Here is an 18,205-nt window from a genome sequence, read left to right as displayed (position 1 = left end):
GGCAGAGGGTATTTATCTCCTTTGAACTTGATTAGGGATTTCATGGATTTTAGATTAAATATGAGGACTCCTGGGGCCAGTACACATGACATTGTTGCATATATGCAGTTGAAATGGACCATGTCCAAGGATAAGAACAGATGAGTTGACTAGGTCAATCATTCTCAACAGGGGCCATGGGACTCCCCCCCCCCCCAACCTGGAGATCACATCACATTTAAGAGGGGGGGGGGGCACAGAATGAAATCATAATTATTTAAAATGTGTTTTACATTTGACCACACTGCTCAAAATTTATGGGCCCCTTTCCCTGTGAAGCAGTCAAGTTTCTTCTGCACTTCTACCAACAGTGTGGCCAGGGAGCCATAGCCAAAAAAAATGCATTGAGATGGTTGGTCTAGATTATGTGAATGTTATCATATTGACTCGTTTGAGGGGCGGAAAATTTAGTGGTTATTCCGTTGACTGCATGGCCTGTGTTGATGATGGGGAGGTCCATTCATTGAATTGTTTATTATAATAGTTTGCTGTAGCGAATATCTTACCGGGCCATTCAGGGGATAGTCAAAAAGCAAAGACATTTTACATGAACTTGGAAGGCTTGATGGGTTTTTGGTAACATGTATTTCAAAGAATTGTCCTCATTACTTACTTCATTGCAGCATCAGCTGAGTCTCTAGAGTGAGACTTGAACTCACAACCTTCTGACACAAAGGTGGGAGTAATATCTCTTGTGTCACTGAGATTTTCTACGTTGTAGAATATATGAGGTCCTGCGATTTTCAGCCCTAAATGTTCCAGACAATTTTCTCCTCTTTCTACCTCTCTCTGCTTCTTTATGTCTCTCCTTATAACCCTGTTTAAGCTAATGATGACCTGTCAGGACCTCGCAGAAAGCTGGCTACCTATTTTATGCCTGATTACATTCCTGTGAAGGAGCATCTTTCAACATTAATGGTAACATATAAATGTTGTCAGTATCTTTCAGGACACCATTCCAGTTTTAGAATGAAAAAAAAATCAAAATCTACCTATCTGGTGAAGCGTCTTTAATACCAAGACCAAAACACTTTATGGCCAATTAACTTTTTTTTTAAGTGATAGATAGTCACCGTTGTAAAAAAAATGTAGCTTTTACACAGAAAACTTCCACTATCAGCGAAGTGTAATGACCAGATAATCGATTTTTAATGAGGACTGAGGGATAAATATCGCCCGGGACCCCAGCAAGAATTCTGCTAGTTTTGGCATTTGCATCCACAGACCAGACAGAGGTTCGATTGATATCTCGACCCCCCTTGGCATCGGACTGTGAAAAGGGTCTTGAATTTGTGTAAATCGATTTGAACATTCAGAATCGGAGGTGAGCACAATCCACGTTCCTGTGGGTTTCAGCTCAAGGGAGCCTTGTAAATGTCTGGCTGTGACCGGTTACACAGACTACAAATGTCTTTTTATGCCCTCAGCTTAAGGGTGTCTCCTGCAGAGGCCAAGAATTTCCCACCCCTGCAGTGGAAGATACCCACCTGAGTGGAAACTTTGCTGCACGACTTACCTGCTGACCCCCCCCCCCACCCCTAGCTATAGAAGGTTTGCAGCACCTCCCACTTTTCCACTCCATTAACCCCGATCAACATGTAACATTCCATGAGAAAGTGCAAGATGATGTAAAACAATAAAAACAAATTGCCCTTCAACCCTGCTGTAAATCTGTTCTGTGAGGTAGAAATGTGACTGAGGGGAAGCTTTATTCCTTGCTGCCTGCTTCAGCGCCTGTGGTTGGTTTTCTCTGTCAGCACGATTCCTTCTCTCTGAGCGCACATACTAATAGACATTGGAAAGATTAAAATGCTAATGGATGCAGGCAGGCAGCTGCACAGTGACATGGCAGCGAATGCAGCGATGTGTCCCTGATATCAGGTTTCAAGGAAAAGAGAGGAATCTGACAAATTTGGGCACAGCCAAATTGTGATATTGCAACATCTGGGATCAGCAATCCTATTGTAGCAGAAATCGTGCCTGCTGGCTCCAAAGAGGTGCAGGGGACATGTGATCCTTCAGGAGCAGATACAGGTATTCTTTGTATTGAAAGGGGAATTCTGCTCATTAATAGATAGTAGTAGTTTGCCAGACCTGTGTGCAAATTGTAGAGAATAACAAAGACTGTAGGTGCAGTAGAGAATAACAGAGTATATGACACAACGCAGGGATCACAGATCTCTCAACGTGCACTCCATCGAAAGGCAGAGCCTAAAGATAACTGAATACTGTACTGAAAAGAAGAGAATGCAGTCCCGTGCGTATATTAACAGGGTAAAGCAGAGCCTCAAGGTGGTTCTGTTTTACGCTGAATAGTAGACTCTCGGTGCCTATACTGCACAGATAGTCCATACTCTCGGTTACTGTACAACATTTCAGACACTGCAGCTGTTTGTCTGTAGTCGATTCTGTATATTCAGTAGAAAGACAGAGACTGCCGGTGGCCTGCGTTTCTACAGAATAGCACATCCTGACTGTTATTCAGTGCATTGAAGATGGGTTGAGCCTGTGTATATACTGTTAGCAGTTCTTGTGCATATCCGCATCGCATGTTAGAGGCTGTAGCACCTATATTATGTAGTATTGCAGAGGTGTCTGTCTACATTGTACTGTATAGAGACACTATACACACCTGTGTATTACACAGTGAAACACGGACATCAACAGACCCCGCGATTGTAATAAAAACACAGAAAAACTGGAGGAACTGAGCCAGTCTCGCAGCGTCCAAGGGAGTTAGATAGATAACTGAGGTTTCGGGCCTGAGCCCTTCATCCCCTGAAGTATGAAGAATATATCTTTACCTCTCATGGACGCTGCGAGACCGGCTCAGTTCCTCCAGTATTTCTGTGTTTTACTGTGTATTATTCAGACGGTCAATGTTTGTACATTTTACACAGAATTGCAAACGCAGTAAATGCTTGTGAACATTACACGATTGCAGATTCCGGCTTTTATTGCAGAGAATCAGGGTCTATGTATCGTTTTAGCAGAGAACGGTGAGCACAGAACCCTTTCTATTTCGGAGAGTCAACCACACGAAATAGTAGTGACTGCAGGTTGCGGACTGTCTGCTGTTGAACGGCAGAATTTTCCAGCCAGTGGTGCTTTAGAGCAAACACCAAACTATAAAATTATAAGCCCAGCACCGATCTGGGAGTGATGGGCCAATGGTGTGAGAGGCAGATTTTGCCTGTTGTTTTATGGACTGAAATTCATGGTTGCTGAAGCTTTCTTGTCTGATTCTGCTCTTGTCTGTTCGCAGGGCTCAGTAGGACGACGTAAGGAGCCATGCAGTCCTTCCGAGACCCCGGCGGTTTCCAAGGGACTCAGCAAAACTTCCCGCAGGTGCGGACCGACTCCGCCCGCCTGGAGACTTACAGGCAGCAGAACTCGGTCGCCCAAACCTACGAGTCTCATGGGATCAGCTCAAAGGAGTATTACAACCAGCAGACCTACCAGGGCTACGGGAGCAGCGCCGCCGGCAGTTACTTCAGTGGCACCAAACAAGTTTCTGCCCAACACCCGCAGGGTAGATCTTCCAATTATCAGAGCGCCGGCTACACCAGACAATTTCAGAGCGAGGGGCAGCCCTCGAAATGGGGCTCGCCGGCCTCCTCGGTGGGAGGACTGTCCCAGTACGTGCAAGACTCTTTCAAAGGCTCAGCCCCGTCCCCCACCAGCGTAGCCGCCTACCAACAGCAGCACCTGACACCCGGCGGCGCCCAGAACCCGCCGGCCCCGCACGCTCATTTCCTGCACCAACCTCACCACAAGCCTTTGATGCAACAAGCCTCCCCCTACGTCCCCAGGCCAGCCCACTTCAACCAGGCCTTTCAGTCGTCCCCCAGCGCCTACCCCGCCGTCCAGGATTACAGCCACTCCTCCCGTTCGTACGAAGGCTTCGCGCAAGTGGCCGCAAACTCCCGCTACGACCCGCAAAGCCCGGCCACTCCGGACTATTCGGCCCAAGCAAGCTACGGCTACAAAGCCGTCGCCAAGTCCGGGGGTTACGAACAGAATAAGGTGGCGCACGTCAAGCAACAAAACCTCCAGTATCACAACCAGGCGAAGCTGCACCTCCTCAACCAGTCCCCGCAGATGTACTATCAGCCCGATGCCCCCGTGAAATCTCCCGAGCAGTTCTATCAGACCTTCAGCCCGACGTCCACCCACTCTCCCGTCTCCACGGTGGTCAGGTCCCCGTCCTACAGTTCGAGCCCGTCTCCCCTGATGGGCAACCCCGAGGCTCTGCAGTTCGCGCCGCCCTCCGAAGCGGGCTCCATGGCGCCCGACCTCAAGGGCAACGTCGCTCACCTGATGCCCACGGCGGCCACTTCGACCGGCAAGGTCCAGGCGGACGCCTGCAAGGTCTTCCTCAAGGACAGCGTCCCTGAGAAGCTGTTGTCAGACGGAGCATTCAGCAGCCTGGTGGCCCTGAGCTCTCAGGTCGAGAACATCCCGAGGACCGTCCAGCAGCTATTGCTTTCCAACACGCTGGCCCCTCACAGGAAGGTCGCCAAACGCCTGCCCAAGAAACCGGAGCTGTTGAAGGAACTGAAGAGCCCCAAGGAAAGCATGTACTCGGAAGAAGCCCTGGGCGCGCCTCAGTCTCTGCCGACGGAGCTGCAGGAGGGAGACCATTCGAGCAGCTCGGAGGATCAGATGCATTTCTTTCAGAACCACTCCGGCAATCTGGACGCCCTGAGGAAGAACCTGGACACCATCCTGGCTTGCTCCTTGACCTCGCCGAACGAGGTGGTGGCCGAACCCAAAGCGCTGAGCGGGGGAGGCTGCTCGACCCCTACGGGCTTGTCCAAACTGCCGGCGGATGGCCAGCTGTCCCTGTTTGGGAAAGAGGACGCGAAGGGCTCCAGTGTCATTATCCTCAAGGACTCCTTCAAGGAAAGGCTGGAAACAGAGCTGAAGTTGAATCATCCCGAGGGGGACAAGGAAAGCAAGGGGTCTCCGTTGAACCTGGAGAGCGCCGAGAACTTTTTCAGCCATCTCATCCGCCCGAAGCGTTCGAGCCAACCCCTCGGCTCCGACTGTAACGAGGGGAGAGTTAAGAGCGACTACCCGATGGGGTTCGGCGACGATGGTTGCAACCAGCCTCAACTCTTCCCCGGCAGGACGGACTCCACGAGCCTGTTGCAGACTTTGACGGGAGATCACAAAGTTAACTTGGTGTCCCCGTCCTGTTCCTCGCTGGTTTCAAGTCCGTCGCAGGATCTGGAAAAGCTCAACCTGTTCGATTTGTCCGACAAGAGAGGGACGGAGGAGTCGAGGGGGTGGGACGGGCTGGAGGCCGACACATCTGACGGCGACCTGCCGAAGCCGTACCTCCACAAGGTCGGCGGCAACTCCAAGGAGCAGGGTCTGTTGGAGACGCACATGGCCCCGGCTCAGTTCGCCCCGCCAGCGGCCGACGAGAGGGGTCCCGAGGATGGCGGCGACACCACGTCCCAACCGCGGCTTCTCGCCGCGGAGCAAGAGGCCGGCCGGGCCGAAGACGGCGAGCCCACGGAACCGGGCGATTCCTCGGCCCCGGGAGATCACGCCGCAGCTCTGGCCGAGAGAAAATCCGTGATCTGCGACGTCTCCCCAACTCGGCCCGCCGCCAAAGAGCTCGTCCCTCCCCTCGCTCGAGGGAGCTGCGCCGGAGGGGAGGGGAAGCCGAGCGGGGGCCAGACGGCCGAGGAGAGGGCGGCTGGCCCCCGCTTGCTGGGACATTCCGTTATCCATGTGGGGCCAGCCATCGTGGCAGAGGCCAAAGGCGAGGAGTCGGAGCCCCCGAGAGCCGAGCGCAACCCCCCGACGGACGAGGTGCCGGAACCCGCGGCGGCGGGGACACCCGACCTGCCCGCACTCTCCTCCGACCTCATCAGCTCGGCGCTGACCGAGATAGAAAACGGCGCCGGCAAGTCGCTGGCGAGCAGAGGACCCCGGGTCCGCAGGTTGTCCGGCCGAGCGGCGCACGGAGCCGGCCTCCGGGGCAAGGACCACTGGGCGCCCGATGCCACGCAGCATCTCAAGATGATGCCGGCCAAACCGAGGTGCCTGGGCGGCCCGAGGGACCGAGGCAAGAGGGAGGGCCCGGCGAGCGCCGAGGCGCCCAGCCGCATGTGCACGCGTTCCTCCGCCGCCCTGCTCGACCCCGAGCTGAGCCTCCAGTCGCGGGCTCTCCTGAGGAGGAGGGGGGGCTCGCAGCGAGAGGACGGCCCGAGGGAAGCCGGCGGTTGCTCCAGGCAGCGGTCGGAGGCGGACAAGTGCCCGGGGCCCAGACAAGGGGGCCCCGCCGGCAGCTCGCCCCCGGAGCCTGGCTCCTGCCGGCCGCTGGTGCTCCGGGCCAGGACCAGGGCGCAGGCCGTGACCTTGCAGAGGGAGGCGAAGCCGCGGAAGAACTGCGACCTTGCCCCCGCTCGCTGTTTCACGGCCCGAAACAACTCGAGGACCCCAAAGCAGCTGAGCTCCAGGCAAGAGGTGCTGGACTACATCGAGGCGGCCGACAGGCTGAAGACGCGGAACTCGGCGTCGAGGCTGGAGGCGTTTCCCCTGTCGCACCCGCTGAAGAGGAAGGGCTACTGCTCGTTCCCGTTGATCCCGGCCAAGAGGCCCCACCAGATGCTCAAGGCGTGCGAGAGCAGGGCGGAGAGGCCCAAACCACTGGCCGCCCACGCACCAGATGCGAAGCCAGCAGCGGCCCCGAGCAGCGGCCAGGAAGATGCGCCGGCTCCCAGCTGCCAGGGCGCAGCCGGGCCGGCCGGCGGGACGGAGAGCTGCCAGGCGCAGGCCGACGTGGCTGGCCAGCCCGGCGTTTCCCTCAGGAGCCTGCCGAAGACCAAAATCCTCCCTCCCCGGAAAGGCCGGGGCCTGAAGCTGGAGGCCATCGTGCAGAAGATCACCTCCCCGAACTCCAAGTCGTTCGCCTGCAGCAACTACTCGGACGGCCAGACCCTGAGCTGCCTCACCCTAGACGACATCCTGTCGCTGAGGGAGGAGAGGCTGGGCGAGACCGATCCTCCGCCGCCGGCCTCGGCCGAGCGGGAGCCAGGCGCCGAGCTGGGGCCGAAGGGCCTGGTCGCATCCCGCAGGCTCGCCGAGGAGAGCGAGTGGAGGGGGCGGGAGAAGGGCGCCCCCGCTTCGCACGCCAGGGCCGAGGCCAGGCAGCCGCGGGGGACCGAGGCGGCGGATCCGCCCGCGGCCGAGGCGAAGCCGCTCGCCGCTCCCGACGCCTCCCCGCCGCTCGTTCCCCCCGAGCCGGTGGAGCCCGAGGGCCGCCAGGAGCCGAAGACCAAGGGCGCCCTGCTGCCTGCCAAGAGGCGCGGCCACCCGGCCGCCAGCAAGGCCAAGGGCGGCTGCCGGAGCAAGCGGGCCGGCGGCCGGAGGAGGAGGAAGCACCTGAAGGGGGGCAAGGCGGCCAAAAGTGGGCACCGGCGGAAGAAGCCGCTGAAGAGGGGCAACCCGCCGCCGGTGGACAGCAAGGAGCCGGTCATCCGCCTCAAGTACGTCTCGTACAAAGTGCCCCGGGCCGGCAGCAAAGCCGCCACCTTCTCGCCTTACGTCCGCGTGGAGAAGAGTAACGCGGTCTATTCCGTTTGCACCATCATCAACACGTTGGAAGAGGAACAGTCCAGGGTGCAGAAGGCCAAGAGGAGGTGGGCGCCGCTGTCGCTGAGCAAGGCGCTGCCCACCTCTTCGGCCATGCTACCGGGCCCGGTGGTGCTGGACGCGGCCCGGCAGGGCTACCTGCTCTGCTGCTTGTGCGGCCGAGCCAAGAACCACAAGGAGCTCGGAGACCTGTTCGGGCCCTACTATCCCGAGGACTACGTCCCGCCGGCCACCAAGAGCCCGCACGTCCGCGGGAAGCCCGACGCCACCAAGGAGGCGCCGACTCGGCTCCCCGCTGAAGCCAGAGCCGCCGAGTCGGGGGGCGAAGGGGGGGGAGGAGGAGGGGGAGCGGCGGCGCCGCCGCCGCCGCCCGCCGACCCCGAGGACCAGAGCCCGCTGCGGACCAGCTCGAGGGAGAAGTGCAAAAAGCTCAGCTGCTACTGTTGCGAGAAGGCGGCCGGGGACACGGAGGCGAAGAGGGCGAGGAGGAGAGTGGGCGCCGAGGAGGAAGCGCAGGCCCCCGAGCTGCCTCTGGACCCGCGGGAGCGCTGGCTGCACGGGGCGTGTGCGGTGTGGACCAGCGGCGTGTACCTGGCCGCCGGGAAACTATACGGCCTGCAGGAGGCGGTGGAGATGGCCAGCGAGATGGTGAGGGAGTTGGCGGGGGGCGGGGGGTGGGGCGTCGCCGGCAGTGCTGGAGCCGCGGGGACGGGGACGTGGCGAGGAGGCAGCGCTTCTCCGCTGAGTCTGCGGGCCCCGTGGCCGAAACGCTGAAGAAGCTCCAACGGGCTCCTTTTTCTGCAGCGAAGGTGCATAACCCACGTTCCGGGCTTCAACAAGGGGTCGAGCCTGAAACGTCCGTCATGTCCCTTCGCCTTTGCTCTTGCTTGACCTGCTGAGTTTCTCCAGCCTTCAACTCAGCCCTGTCAAAATTTGCAATTACTCGTTTCCCAGACATAATTCATTCACAAACTCTTTTCTGAGGGAAATTGGCCTCCTTAATCTCTTGACAACCGATTTGGAATGATGGGTCAAAATGTGCATCAGTGGTCTTCAGAGGGTCTGACCCCCAGACTCCGCCTTTTCCCGACTCAACACCTGGCGAGAGCTCCTGAGGGCTCCAGGCCTGTGCAAGAGCAATCCAGTGGGTCCTGCTCCATTACTCTTGTCCTCTGAGCCATGAAAAGAATCATAATGGTCCTTCAGCCCACCATATCCATACTGACCACCAAAGTGCCTAATCCCCTTTACCTGCACTGCTTCCATAGCCTCCTCTGCATTGAAGTGTTCATCTAGACTATGAAGTGTCCCTTCCTCCACCACCTACTCAGGCAGTTTGTTCCACTTTGGGTGAAAACAAAACTCCACAGATCCCCCTCTTAACCTCTCATTCTTTGTTCTTAATTCCTTCTGATTAGCAACCGGTACAACCTTCCTTTGAACACTACAATCCAATGCCTCTGCCAGTGCCTTCCAGACCCCAACAGTTCACCATCTGAAAGAGAAAGTGGTTTTTTAAAATCATAATGTCAACCAAGAGAGACAACAAGGTTGCTTGGTCTTACAAGGTAGAAGAGAGGCCTGAGAAAAAGGTGACGTTCCTCGGCACCAGAATCTCTCTCACACTATGGAGACTACAGAACAAAATGGAAGTGAATACCAGAGTGAGAGAACCGCATGAACATGCCTGAAAGGAAAGTGTGCCAGGAAATGGGACAAAGGAGGAAGGGCACTCTGGGAAGCTGGAGAGGAACTGGCTGGTGCCCTGGGTGAGATTTATGAGCCATTATGAAGTGCAAATGAGATGGCAGAAGACAAGAGTGGCAGATATTGTGCCTCGATTCAAGAAAAGGTGTAGGGAGAAGCTGGGAACAACAGGCCAGTGAACCTCACATCTGTTACTGAAGTTACAGAAAGTAAACTGAGGGAAAAGACATACATGCACTTGGATGGACAAGGGCTGGTTAGGGATTGTCAGCACAGTTTTATAACTGGGAGGTCATGACTCAAAAATCTGATTGAGTCTTTGAAGATGTGGCCAATAAGGTTTTGGCATCTTGGCCTTCATAAATCAAAGTACTGAGTATAGGAGTTTGGATGTAATGGCAAAATTGTACAAGGCCATATTTGGAGTATTATGTGCAATTTTGTTCACCTAACTACAGGAAAGAGATCAACAAGATTGAAAGAGTGCAGAGAAGCTTTTCTAGGATGTTGCCAGGACTGCAGGAACTGAGTTACAGGGACTTTATTCCCTGTAACATAGAAGAATGAGGGGAGATTTGATAGAGGTGTACAGAATTATGAAGGGTATAGATAGAGTAAATGAAAGTAGGCTTTTTCCACTGAGGATAGGTGAGATACAAACCAGAGGACATGGGTTAAAAGTTGAGGGGGAACTTCACAAAGAGTGTAGAAGGAGCTGCCAGATGAAGTGGTGAATGAGGGCTCAGTTTTCACATTTAAGAAAAATTTGGATAGGTACATGGATGGGAGAGGTATGGAGGGTAATGGACTGGGTGCAGGACCTTGGGATCATATAACAATTACAGTACAGAATGAGGCAGAATGTTTTCTGAACTGTAATGTTCTATGGTTAATGAGGGTAGAGTTGTAGACATAAGTACAGTGCCCTCCATAGTGTTTGCGACACTTTTTTCATTTATTTGCCCCTGTGTTTCACAGTTTTAAATTTGTAATCAAACAATTCGCATGTAATTAAAGTGCACATTCATGATTTTATTCAAGGTTATTTTTATACAATTTGGTTTGACCATCTAGAAATTACAGCTTTTATCATATAGAGTCCCCTCATTTTAGCCATAATGTTTGGGGCATTTGGCTTCACAGGTGTTTGTGAGTACTCAGGTATGTTTAATTGCTTCATTTGGTGCAGATATAAGAGAGCTGGGCTTCGAAGCTTTTGATCACCTTTGGAGTCTAGTTTTTTTTTGAATATTTTATTTAAATTTTCATACGTGCATTAATATCCAGATACAGAAAATATCCCTCATAGATCTTAAATCAGATTTCAAATCAATAATACCCAGTATATATCCCCCAGCCCCTCCCACCCCTTCCTCCCCAAATAATAGTTGCCCCCAAAATTTTATATTAAAAAAAATAAAATAATAAAAAAAGACAAAGATGCAAGAAAAAAAAGAAACACATCTGGTTACTAAAGTTTCAATACATTTAATGAATTGTTGTCTTTACAATATTAAACATATATTAATTCCAAGGAGTTGAGGTTTAGGGGTTAATTTTCATAATGTAATATCTACAATATGTAAATATAGGCACCAAATTTTTAAGAAAATATCATATTTATTAAATTATATGTAATTTTCACACGAGGTTTTCAACTATGCCATCTCTCTATTCCCAAATACGAATCTAATTTCCATGTCACTGCTATATATTTTCTTGCGATTTTCACAAATTCCTTTTGAAACATTTTAAGTTTCAGTTTTGGCCTCGTCCCAGATATATTACCTCATCAGGAAAGGATGGATATTGAGGAAATTTAACCTTGGTAACCTGTTCTAAATATGTTCCTAATTCTGTACAAAAAGGTCTCAATTTTAAACATGACCAAGTGGAGTGTTAAAAAAGTACCCATCTCTTGATTACACATAAAACATTTATGTGATCAATTTGATTTCAGCTACTTAATTTCTGTGTGGTAAGATATAATTGATGTAGGAAGCTTTGGAGTCTGTAGTTGCCATTTTTCAACATGAGGACCACGTTGTACCAATGAAAGTCAAAGAAACCACTATGAGGCTGAAAAACAAGAATTTATTACAGGAAGAACCTCAGGATGACCGAAATCAACTGTTTAGATCATCATTCAGAAGAAAAATAGCACTGGAGAGCTCAGTAATCACAAAGGGACTGGTGTTCCAAGGAAGACCTGCACTGCTCATGACAGAGAATTCTCATCATAATGTAGGAAAATCCCCTAACGTATATCTGACAGATCAGAAACACTCTTCAAGGGGCAGGTGTGGATATGCCAATGGCGACTCTCCACAGAGACTTCATGAACAGAAATACAGAGGGTACACTGCAAGATGTAAACCATGCAAAGGTGCCATGCTTTGGATCTTGGACAGTTTCTTTACACCTCCACAATTGCCGTCACTCTGATACAGGTTAATCTTGGTCTCATCTGTCCACAAGAGACTTTTCCAGAATTCTGCAGGCTCTTTTAAATACTTCTTGGCAAACTGTAATCTAGCCATCCTGTTTCTGTGGCCAACTAGTGGTTTGCATCTTGCAGTGTAGCCTCTGTATTTCTGTTCAAGAAGTCTTCTGCAGACAGTAGTCATTGACCTATCCACACGAGAGACCTGTGACCTATTGATTTAGATAAAAGCGTGCATGGCGTTCTTAGCAAGTTTTGTGTCTGGATTAGTAGAGAATGAAAAAACATTGCCAAAGTTTGCAGCAGGACCTTGATTGGTTGGGCAGATAGAATTTGATTGATGTAATTTAATACAGAGAAATGTGAGGTGTAACATTTTAGGAGGTCTAACGTGGGTAGGATCTATGAATGGTCGGGATCTGGGGAGTGTTGTAGAATAGAGGGATCCAGGAGTACAGGTACATAATACATTGTATTACATGTCGATAGAGTGGTCAATAAACCTATCGTCACATAGGCCTTCATCAGTCAGAGTATTAAGTACAGACGTTATCAGGTCATGTCGCAGTTGTATACGACATTGGTGAGGTCCCATTTGGAATATTGTGTTCAGTTTTGGTCACTGGAAAGATGTCGAGCTAGAGGGGATGTGGATAAGATTTATGAGGGTGATGCCAGGACGGGGACCTGAACTGTAGGGAGTTGTCGAGCAGACGAGGGGTTTGTACCTTGGAGTGCAGGAGGATGAGGGGGGGATCTCATAAAGGTGTGTAAGATCATGAGAGGAATAGATCAGGTGAGCACAGTCTTTTGCTCAGAGGAGGGGAATGGGTATCCAGAGGACAGGTTTAAGGTGAAAGGGGAGAGATGGCGGAGCTGCTGTCACAGCGGTGCTGCCGCTGGTGTGGACCCACAGAGAGCAGGGAGTGGAGACATAGCGCTCCCCCATGGGGTCCTACTGCCCAGTTCTACTGTTGATGGCTCCGTACAGGCTTCAAGCGGCCTGTTAAAGTTGCTGAGTGGGGTCTGGGCCCAAGATGGCAGCGCCTGTGAACAGCAGCGATCTTGAGGGGTTGCACACTCCAGGTGGGGGGTGGGTAGGAAGGAACAGGGCACCAGTAATGGGGAGAACACACCCCCCCCCCGAGTTTGAGGAGAAACAGAGGAAATGACCCCCCCCCCCAAGGATGGTGACCAGTGGCAGACCAGCGAGGTACTCTGTGGATGGAGGACACACACTGGCAGCGAGATGTGAAAGAACTCAAAGCAGGCTTTGAGCTGCTGGAGTCTGGTTCATGGGAACCAGATAATTGAAATCAGGATTCAAGAGGGGAAGAAGGGCTCCCAAAAGGCCCTGGGCTCTGAAAGATTCCTCATCGAGTTGGAGGTTTGGATTTAGGATTGGATTGCCATGGTCTGAATTGAACTGGAGTCTTGTGTGACTGCAGAGGTTCCAGGAGCACTGGAGATGAATCCATGTGACTCTGGAGGGGCCTGTCTTTTGCTTCTTTCTCTGACTGTAAGGGGTGCTGGGCAATGCTAATGCTAAGGGGAATGTTTGTCTGTCTTATGGGGTGAAGGGTCTGCTCCCATGTTGCATGACAGAGTGCCCCAAAGAACGAAGTGAGTTGAGATTTTCAGTCTCACCCACATCCTCTGACAGTAGATGGAAGACTTGAGGCCTGCGTCAGTGCTGCAAGATTTTGAAATAGAGTTAAAATAAAGTTAAAGATTTGGATTCAAGTACTGTATATACTTTCTCTCCTTTAGGTTCACAATGTTGCTTTTACTTGTGGGGTAATAACTTTTCAATCTCTCCTCCATGTCTTAAACGCCAACGTTAAATCTTCAAACCAACAGTGTGTGCAACGATATTCCTCGTTTTGCCAGTTCAAGTCCTAACAGAATGATATATTCCTGTACCTTGCCTTGAAAACACGTGGTTTTGTTCCACTTCACAGAATCGCAAAATAATTCATCAAAGACAGCCATTTGGTCCATCTTGTCTGTGCCATCGAAGAAAGAGCTGAACAGCCTAATGCCATCCTCCAGCACTCGCTGTGAGACCCTGTTGGTTATGGCTCGTCAAATTTTTAAATCCAGGCAGGCAGCTCATCTCGTCCAGGCAGCTCCAGGCGACCAGACCCCTATCACCTCTGGGTGAAAAATATATTCATCAACTTCTTTCTAATCTCTTTTAAGACTCTAAATGTGATTTTTTTTTAAAGATGTGGATGCTAGAGCCCAGGCAGTATTTGTGACCTGGACAGTGTTTCCAACATTTTCTGCTTTAAACCTCTGCACTTGCCAAGAAAATAGATCATTTCTATTTACTCCATGTCGGACACTCATTATTTAATGGACCTCAATTAAATCTCCCTTCACCTCCTTCCAAAGAAAGCAAAACCAGCCTATCCATCATCCTCACAAATTGCTTCTGCATCTTCTACACAAGCCTGTGTCTTTAGATGTTTACTTGGTCTCTTTGTAATTATAAAATACATTTGGATTAATGCCTCTTTATTTTCCTGATGTCTCTTTTGATTTCTTACATTTTCCATACTCCCCTCGCCGACTACAGCCTCGAACTCTGTGTCTGGCAAAAGCTTCCCTCTTTTCCCCACCTGTTCTGGCTTCCAGGAGGACTGCGCTCATCCAATCCACCATCGCATTTTCTTTTTACAGTAGCTGTTTCCAGTTTAATGACATCACTGCATTCTACTAAAATCAGTCGTCCCTAGGTATAATCTTTACTCTTTGTCCTTTTCATCCAAGTAAACTTTGATTCTTGCCTCGAAAATGCTTTCCCAATCCAGCCACGTTGCCTAAAAGTAAACTATAATTCCACTCCTGTTGTTGAACCTGCTAAAGACTGGATAAGAAAGCTCTCCGAAGTGTTGTTTGCAAGTTCCCGCTCTCCCCTCTGGTTACTCCAGCTGTATCCCAGTTAATGTTGGAATAATTTCTTCCTCATTCTGGCTGTCCTGTTTTTGCCAGAAATTTGCCTACCTGTTTGCTCTCCTGTCCCCCTTGGACACTCACAATATTACAGCCTTTAGATTATTCATAAAACATAATTTGATGATCATTGAGTACAGTGTAGGCCCTTCAGCCCACAGTGTTGTGCTGACCTATTAAACCTCCTCCACAACCATCGGTAATTTCTCCCGGCCTCACCCTCATAAACTTTGATTTTTCTTACATCAGTGTCCCCGTCTAAGTTTAAGTTGCGTGTGTCCCTTTAATTAATATTTCTTTGCTTATCTCTCTGCTCATTTGGGAACCCAAAACCATGAACATTGACACTTATATAAAAACAGAATGAGCTGGAAAGAATTGATTTCAAATTTGCAGCAAATACAGTTTTTTTTTTGCATTTTGTTCCCTGCCTCCCTCTGCCACATTTCCGTAATCATTAAGATGTCACACACGTGACCACCAATCCATTGGCCTTATTCACCAAACAGGTTGCATATAGTTAAATCCCATTAGTCACTGATAATTTCATGCTCTGCCTCTTTTCTCATCTTTATTTGCTTTTTCCCTTTGGTTTTCCCCACACTGAAATTTTTCCCCATTTAGTGATTTATCCAATTCCTCTTTGAACCTTGCTATTGAATTCAAAATAGAAGTATCTTCTCTGTCAAAATTGTTGCAAATTCTCAAGGACAAGATGGCTTGGAGTTATTTCAACAATTTTAACAAATGCAATAATTTCTACAAACCTTTAAATATGTTACTGTAGATTATCCACCCGCAACAGCTCCCACCTTTATTTTAAAAATTGAGAGAGATTAATGAAGGAAATGACAGACAGCCAAATAACGAGTTATTAATGCAGAAGGTTTGGGTAGAGATTTTAAAGAGAGAGAGAGAAGTTTATCAAGGATCTTGCCAATTGAAAGCATGAAGTTAGAAGAGTGTAAAATCGCAATGAGTGATGTGGCTGGAGGAGGTGGCAGAGTGAGGGAGAAATAAAACAAGGAATTAGATGTATACTGAAGAATAGCTCTTTCGGATCCAACCGTCAGCCATCAAACAGTGAAGGGGAAGTGGGAATGGGGTGATTTTTCTTTTTGCTTGTCTGTTTCTAGGTTGTGAATGTTGCTGGAAATGCAGTATTTATTTCCCTTCCCTCATTGCCCCTGAACTGCGGAAGCAGTTAAGTATTAACCACGTTGGCAGGTCTATGTCACATACCGGCCAGGCTGGGTAAAGGTGGCAGATTTCCTTTCGGATTACTGTGCTCAGCTTCCTATGTATCAAAGGGTCCAGACATCCAATGTAGTAACTACTTGGTGGCTTCTCCAAGTCACAGAAACAGATCCAGTGCAGGATACGAAATAAAGTACTGGAGAAACTCAACACGTCATGCAGCCTCCTTAGGAAGTAAAAAGGCCGTCAGGAGAGTTGAAAATCAAGCAGATTCCTGATTTAAAAAAAAGGTGGGGAGAGGGGTATGGAAGGAGCACAAGTGGATACAGATGAAAGGGTAGAAGAGAAAGAAACTGAGACAGGCCTGTGGGTTCACCAGGCCTGTGCAACACATTCACACTAAACCTACATTGCTCCCATTTCATTCTCTCCACGGTCTCCACTAAAATCTACCACTCACCTACACACCGGGAGCAATTGATTCAATGGATCCTTGATATTGGCTTAGAATCTGGTAAAGAAAAGAGTGGGATAAACCTTGTGATTAAAAGAGATATACTAAAATGTTGCCTGGATTGCAGTATCTAGAATACAAAGAAAGATTGAGTTCACTGGGTCTTTATTCAATGGAGCGTAGAAGGATGAGGGGATTGATAGAGGTATTTAACATTATGAGGGGGATAGACAGAATAGATGTGAATTGGCTCTTCCCCTTGAGGGTAGGTGAGATTGGAACGGGGAATCATAAGTTATGGGTTAGGGGACAAATGTTTAGAAGTAACATGAAAGGGAGCTTCTTCACTCAAGAAAATAGTGGCTGAGTGGAATGACCTTCTGGAAGAGGTGGTTGCACCAGGATCAATTTTGTCATTTAAGCAAAGGTTGGATGAGTATATAGAAATGAAGGGTTTTGGACAGGGAGCAGGTAGGTGGGATTAGAGGAGGTCACTTAAATCGATGCGGACTAGAGGGGCCGAGATGGCCTGTTTCCGTCCGGTAATTGTTATATGAATAATGGCAACAAGTGTCAAAAGGCTAATGAAATAATTTTTGTAAATATTGGTTCTTACCTCTGTCTTGAAGCTTTAGGTGATTGTGAGTTTCTTCATCCTTTTGACTGCTTTTCTACATCGTGTCTTTGCTCACTTAACTCTGCAGTCTCATTGAGAGTTGCATCAGCCAGACAGCCGTGAGCATGCCTGGAAAATATTGGCAGTAGGGAACCTGCAACTTGCATCCTAAAATTTCATTCAAGGAAGTTTCCCAGGTTCTTCACAGGCATATCTGAGAAAATGGCCAAAGGAATGTTAGAAATGCAGCTGAGCCGAGGTGTAGTAAGAATAAGAAAGAAAGAAGAAATAAATTTCAGAATGGGGTAGCATGGTTGGTGCCACACAGTTACTGCGCCAGCAATCGGAACCGGGGTTCGAATCCCATGCTGTCTGTAAGGAGTTTGTATGTTCTCCTTGTGTGCGTGAGTTTTCCCCTGGCAGCTGCGGTTTCCTCCCACTGTTTGAAAGATACTGGGGGCTGTAGGTTAATTGGGTGGCACAGGCTCGTAGGCCCTAAATTACATTTTTTTTAAAAATAAGTATGCCCTGAAATACTTCACAAGAGCAAATTTAACATATGGAATTCATATCAGGATTAAAAACTAACTTCAAACTCACTTTCGTAGAACAAGTTTGTTTATTATCGCAGACACCAAGATGAAGCGACGGGGTGGGGGGGGGGGGGGGAGGCAATAGCAAACAAAAAAAGGTCTAGGGATCTAGAATCTGCTGTGGTGGGACCAAGGGGCATGAAGTTGGAGGAACAACAAGCTCCCAAGAGAATCACAAGGACAAGGTGCTGGAATCTAGAGCAAACAATTTGAAGTGGAAGGACTCAGTGGGTCAGGCAGCATCTGTGGAGAGATGTGGTCAGGTTCAAATCCTACAGTTTCTCATTGTTCTCGGAGAGGCTGAAGAACAAGGTGTTTGGGCTTTTTTTTTTGGAGAGTTCGATTCCCACAATACAAAGATTAATTGGAAACAATCTTGGAAATTGACGTTTTGGGTCAGTATTTATTTGATTTTTCTTTTTCTATAGAGATGTTCTATGTGTGAACAGACAGGTGCCACTCTTGGCTGCTACACCAAGGGGTGCAATCAGAAATACCATTATATCTGTGCCATTGAATCAGGTAAGGAAACCAGCATTTCACAGCAACTAACTGTCGAATGGTCTTCTATCAAAATGGAGATGTGT

The 18,205-nt window shown here is 49.5% G+C and overlaps 1 protein-coding gene across 3 annotated transcripts in view; it reads left to right on the top strand.

The window, feature by feature from the left end:
* Positions 1-18,205, top strand: part of LOC138758832 (retinoic acid-induced protein 1) — a 71,053-nt gene that overhangs the window by 47,988 nt on the left and 4,860 nt on the right. For 2 of the 3 annotated variants that reach the window (XM_069928262.1, XM_069928263.1), the window contains exons 2-3: positions 3,305-8,298; positions 18,047-18,140. In XM_069928262.1, coding sequence (XP_069784363.1) covers positions 3,331-8,298; positions 18,047-18,140 — 5,062 coding nt within the window. In that variant the 5' untranslated portion in view covers positions 3,305-3,330. Of the gene's footprint in view, positions 1-3,304; positions 8,299-9,068; positions 10,393-18,046; positions 18,141-18,205 lie in introns of those variants that run through there. The other variant, XM_069928264.1, reaches the window with a different exon arrangement.

Source organism: Narcine bancroftii, chromosome 3 (assembly GCF_036971445.1).
Source record: "Narcine bancroftii isolate sNarBan1 chromosome 3, sNarBan1.hap1, whole genome shotgun sequence".
In the NCBI taxonomy this organism is placed as follows: domain Eukaryota; kingdom Metazoa; phylum Chordata; class Chondrichthyes; order Torpediniformes; family Narcinidae; genus Narcine; species Narcine bancroftii.
Note: the sequence above shows the minus strand (reverse complement) of the source record. Positions and strands in the feature narration are given on the sequence as shown.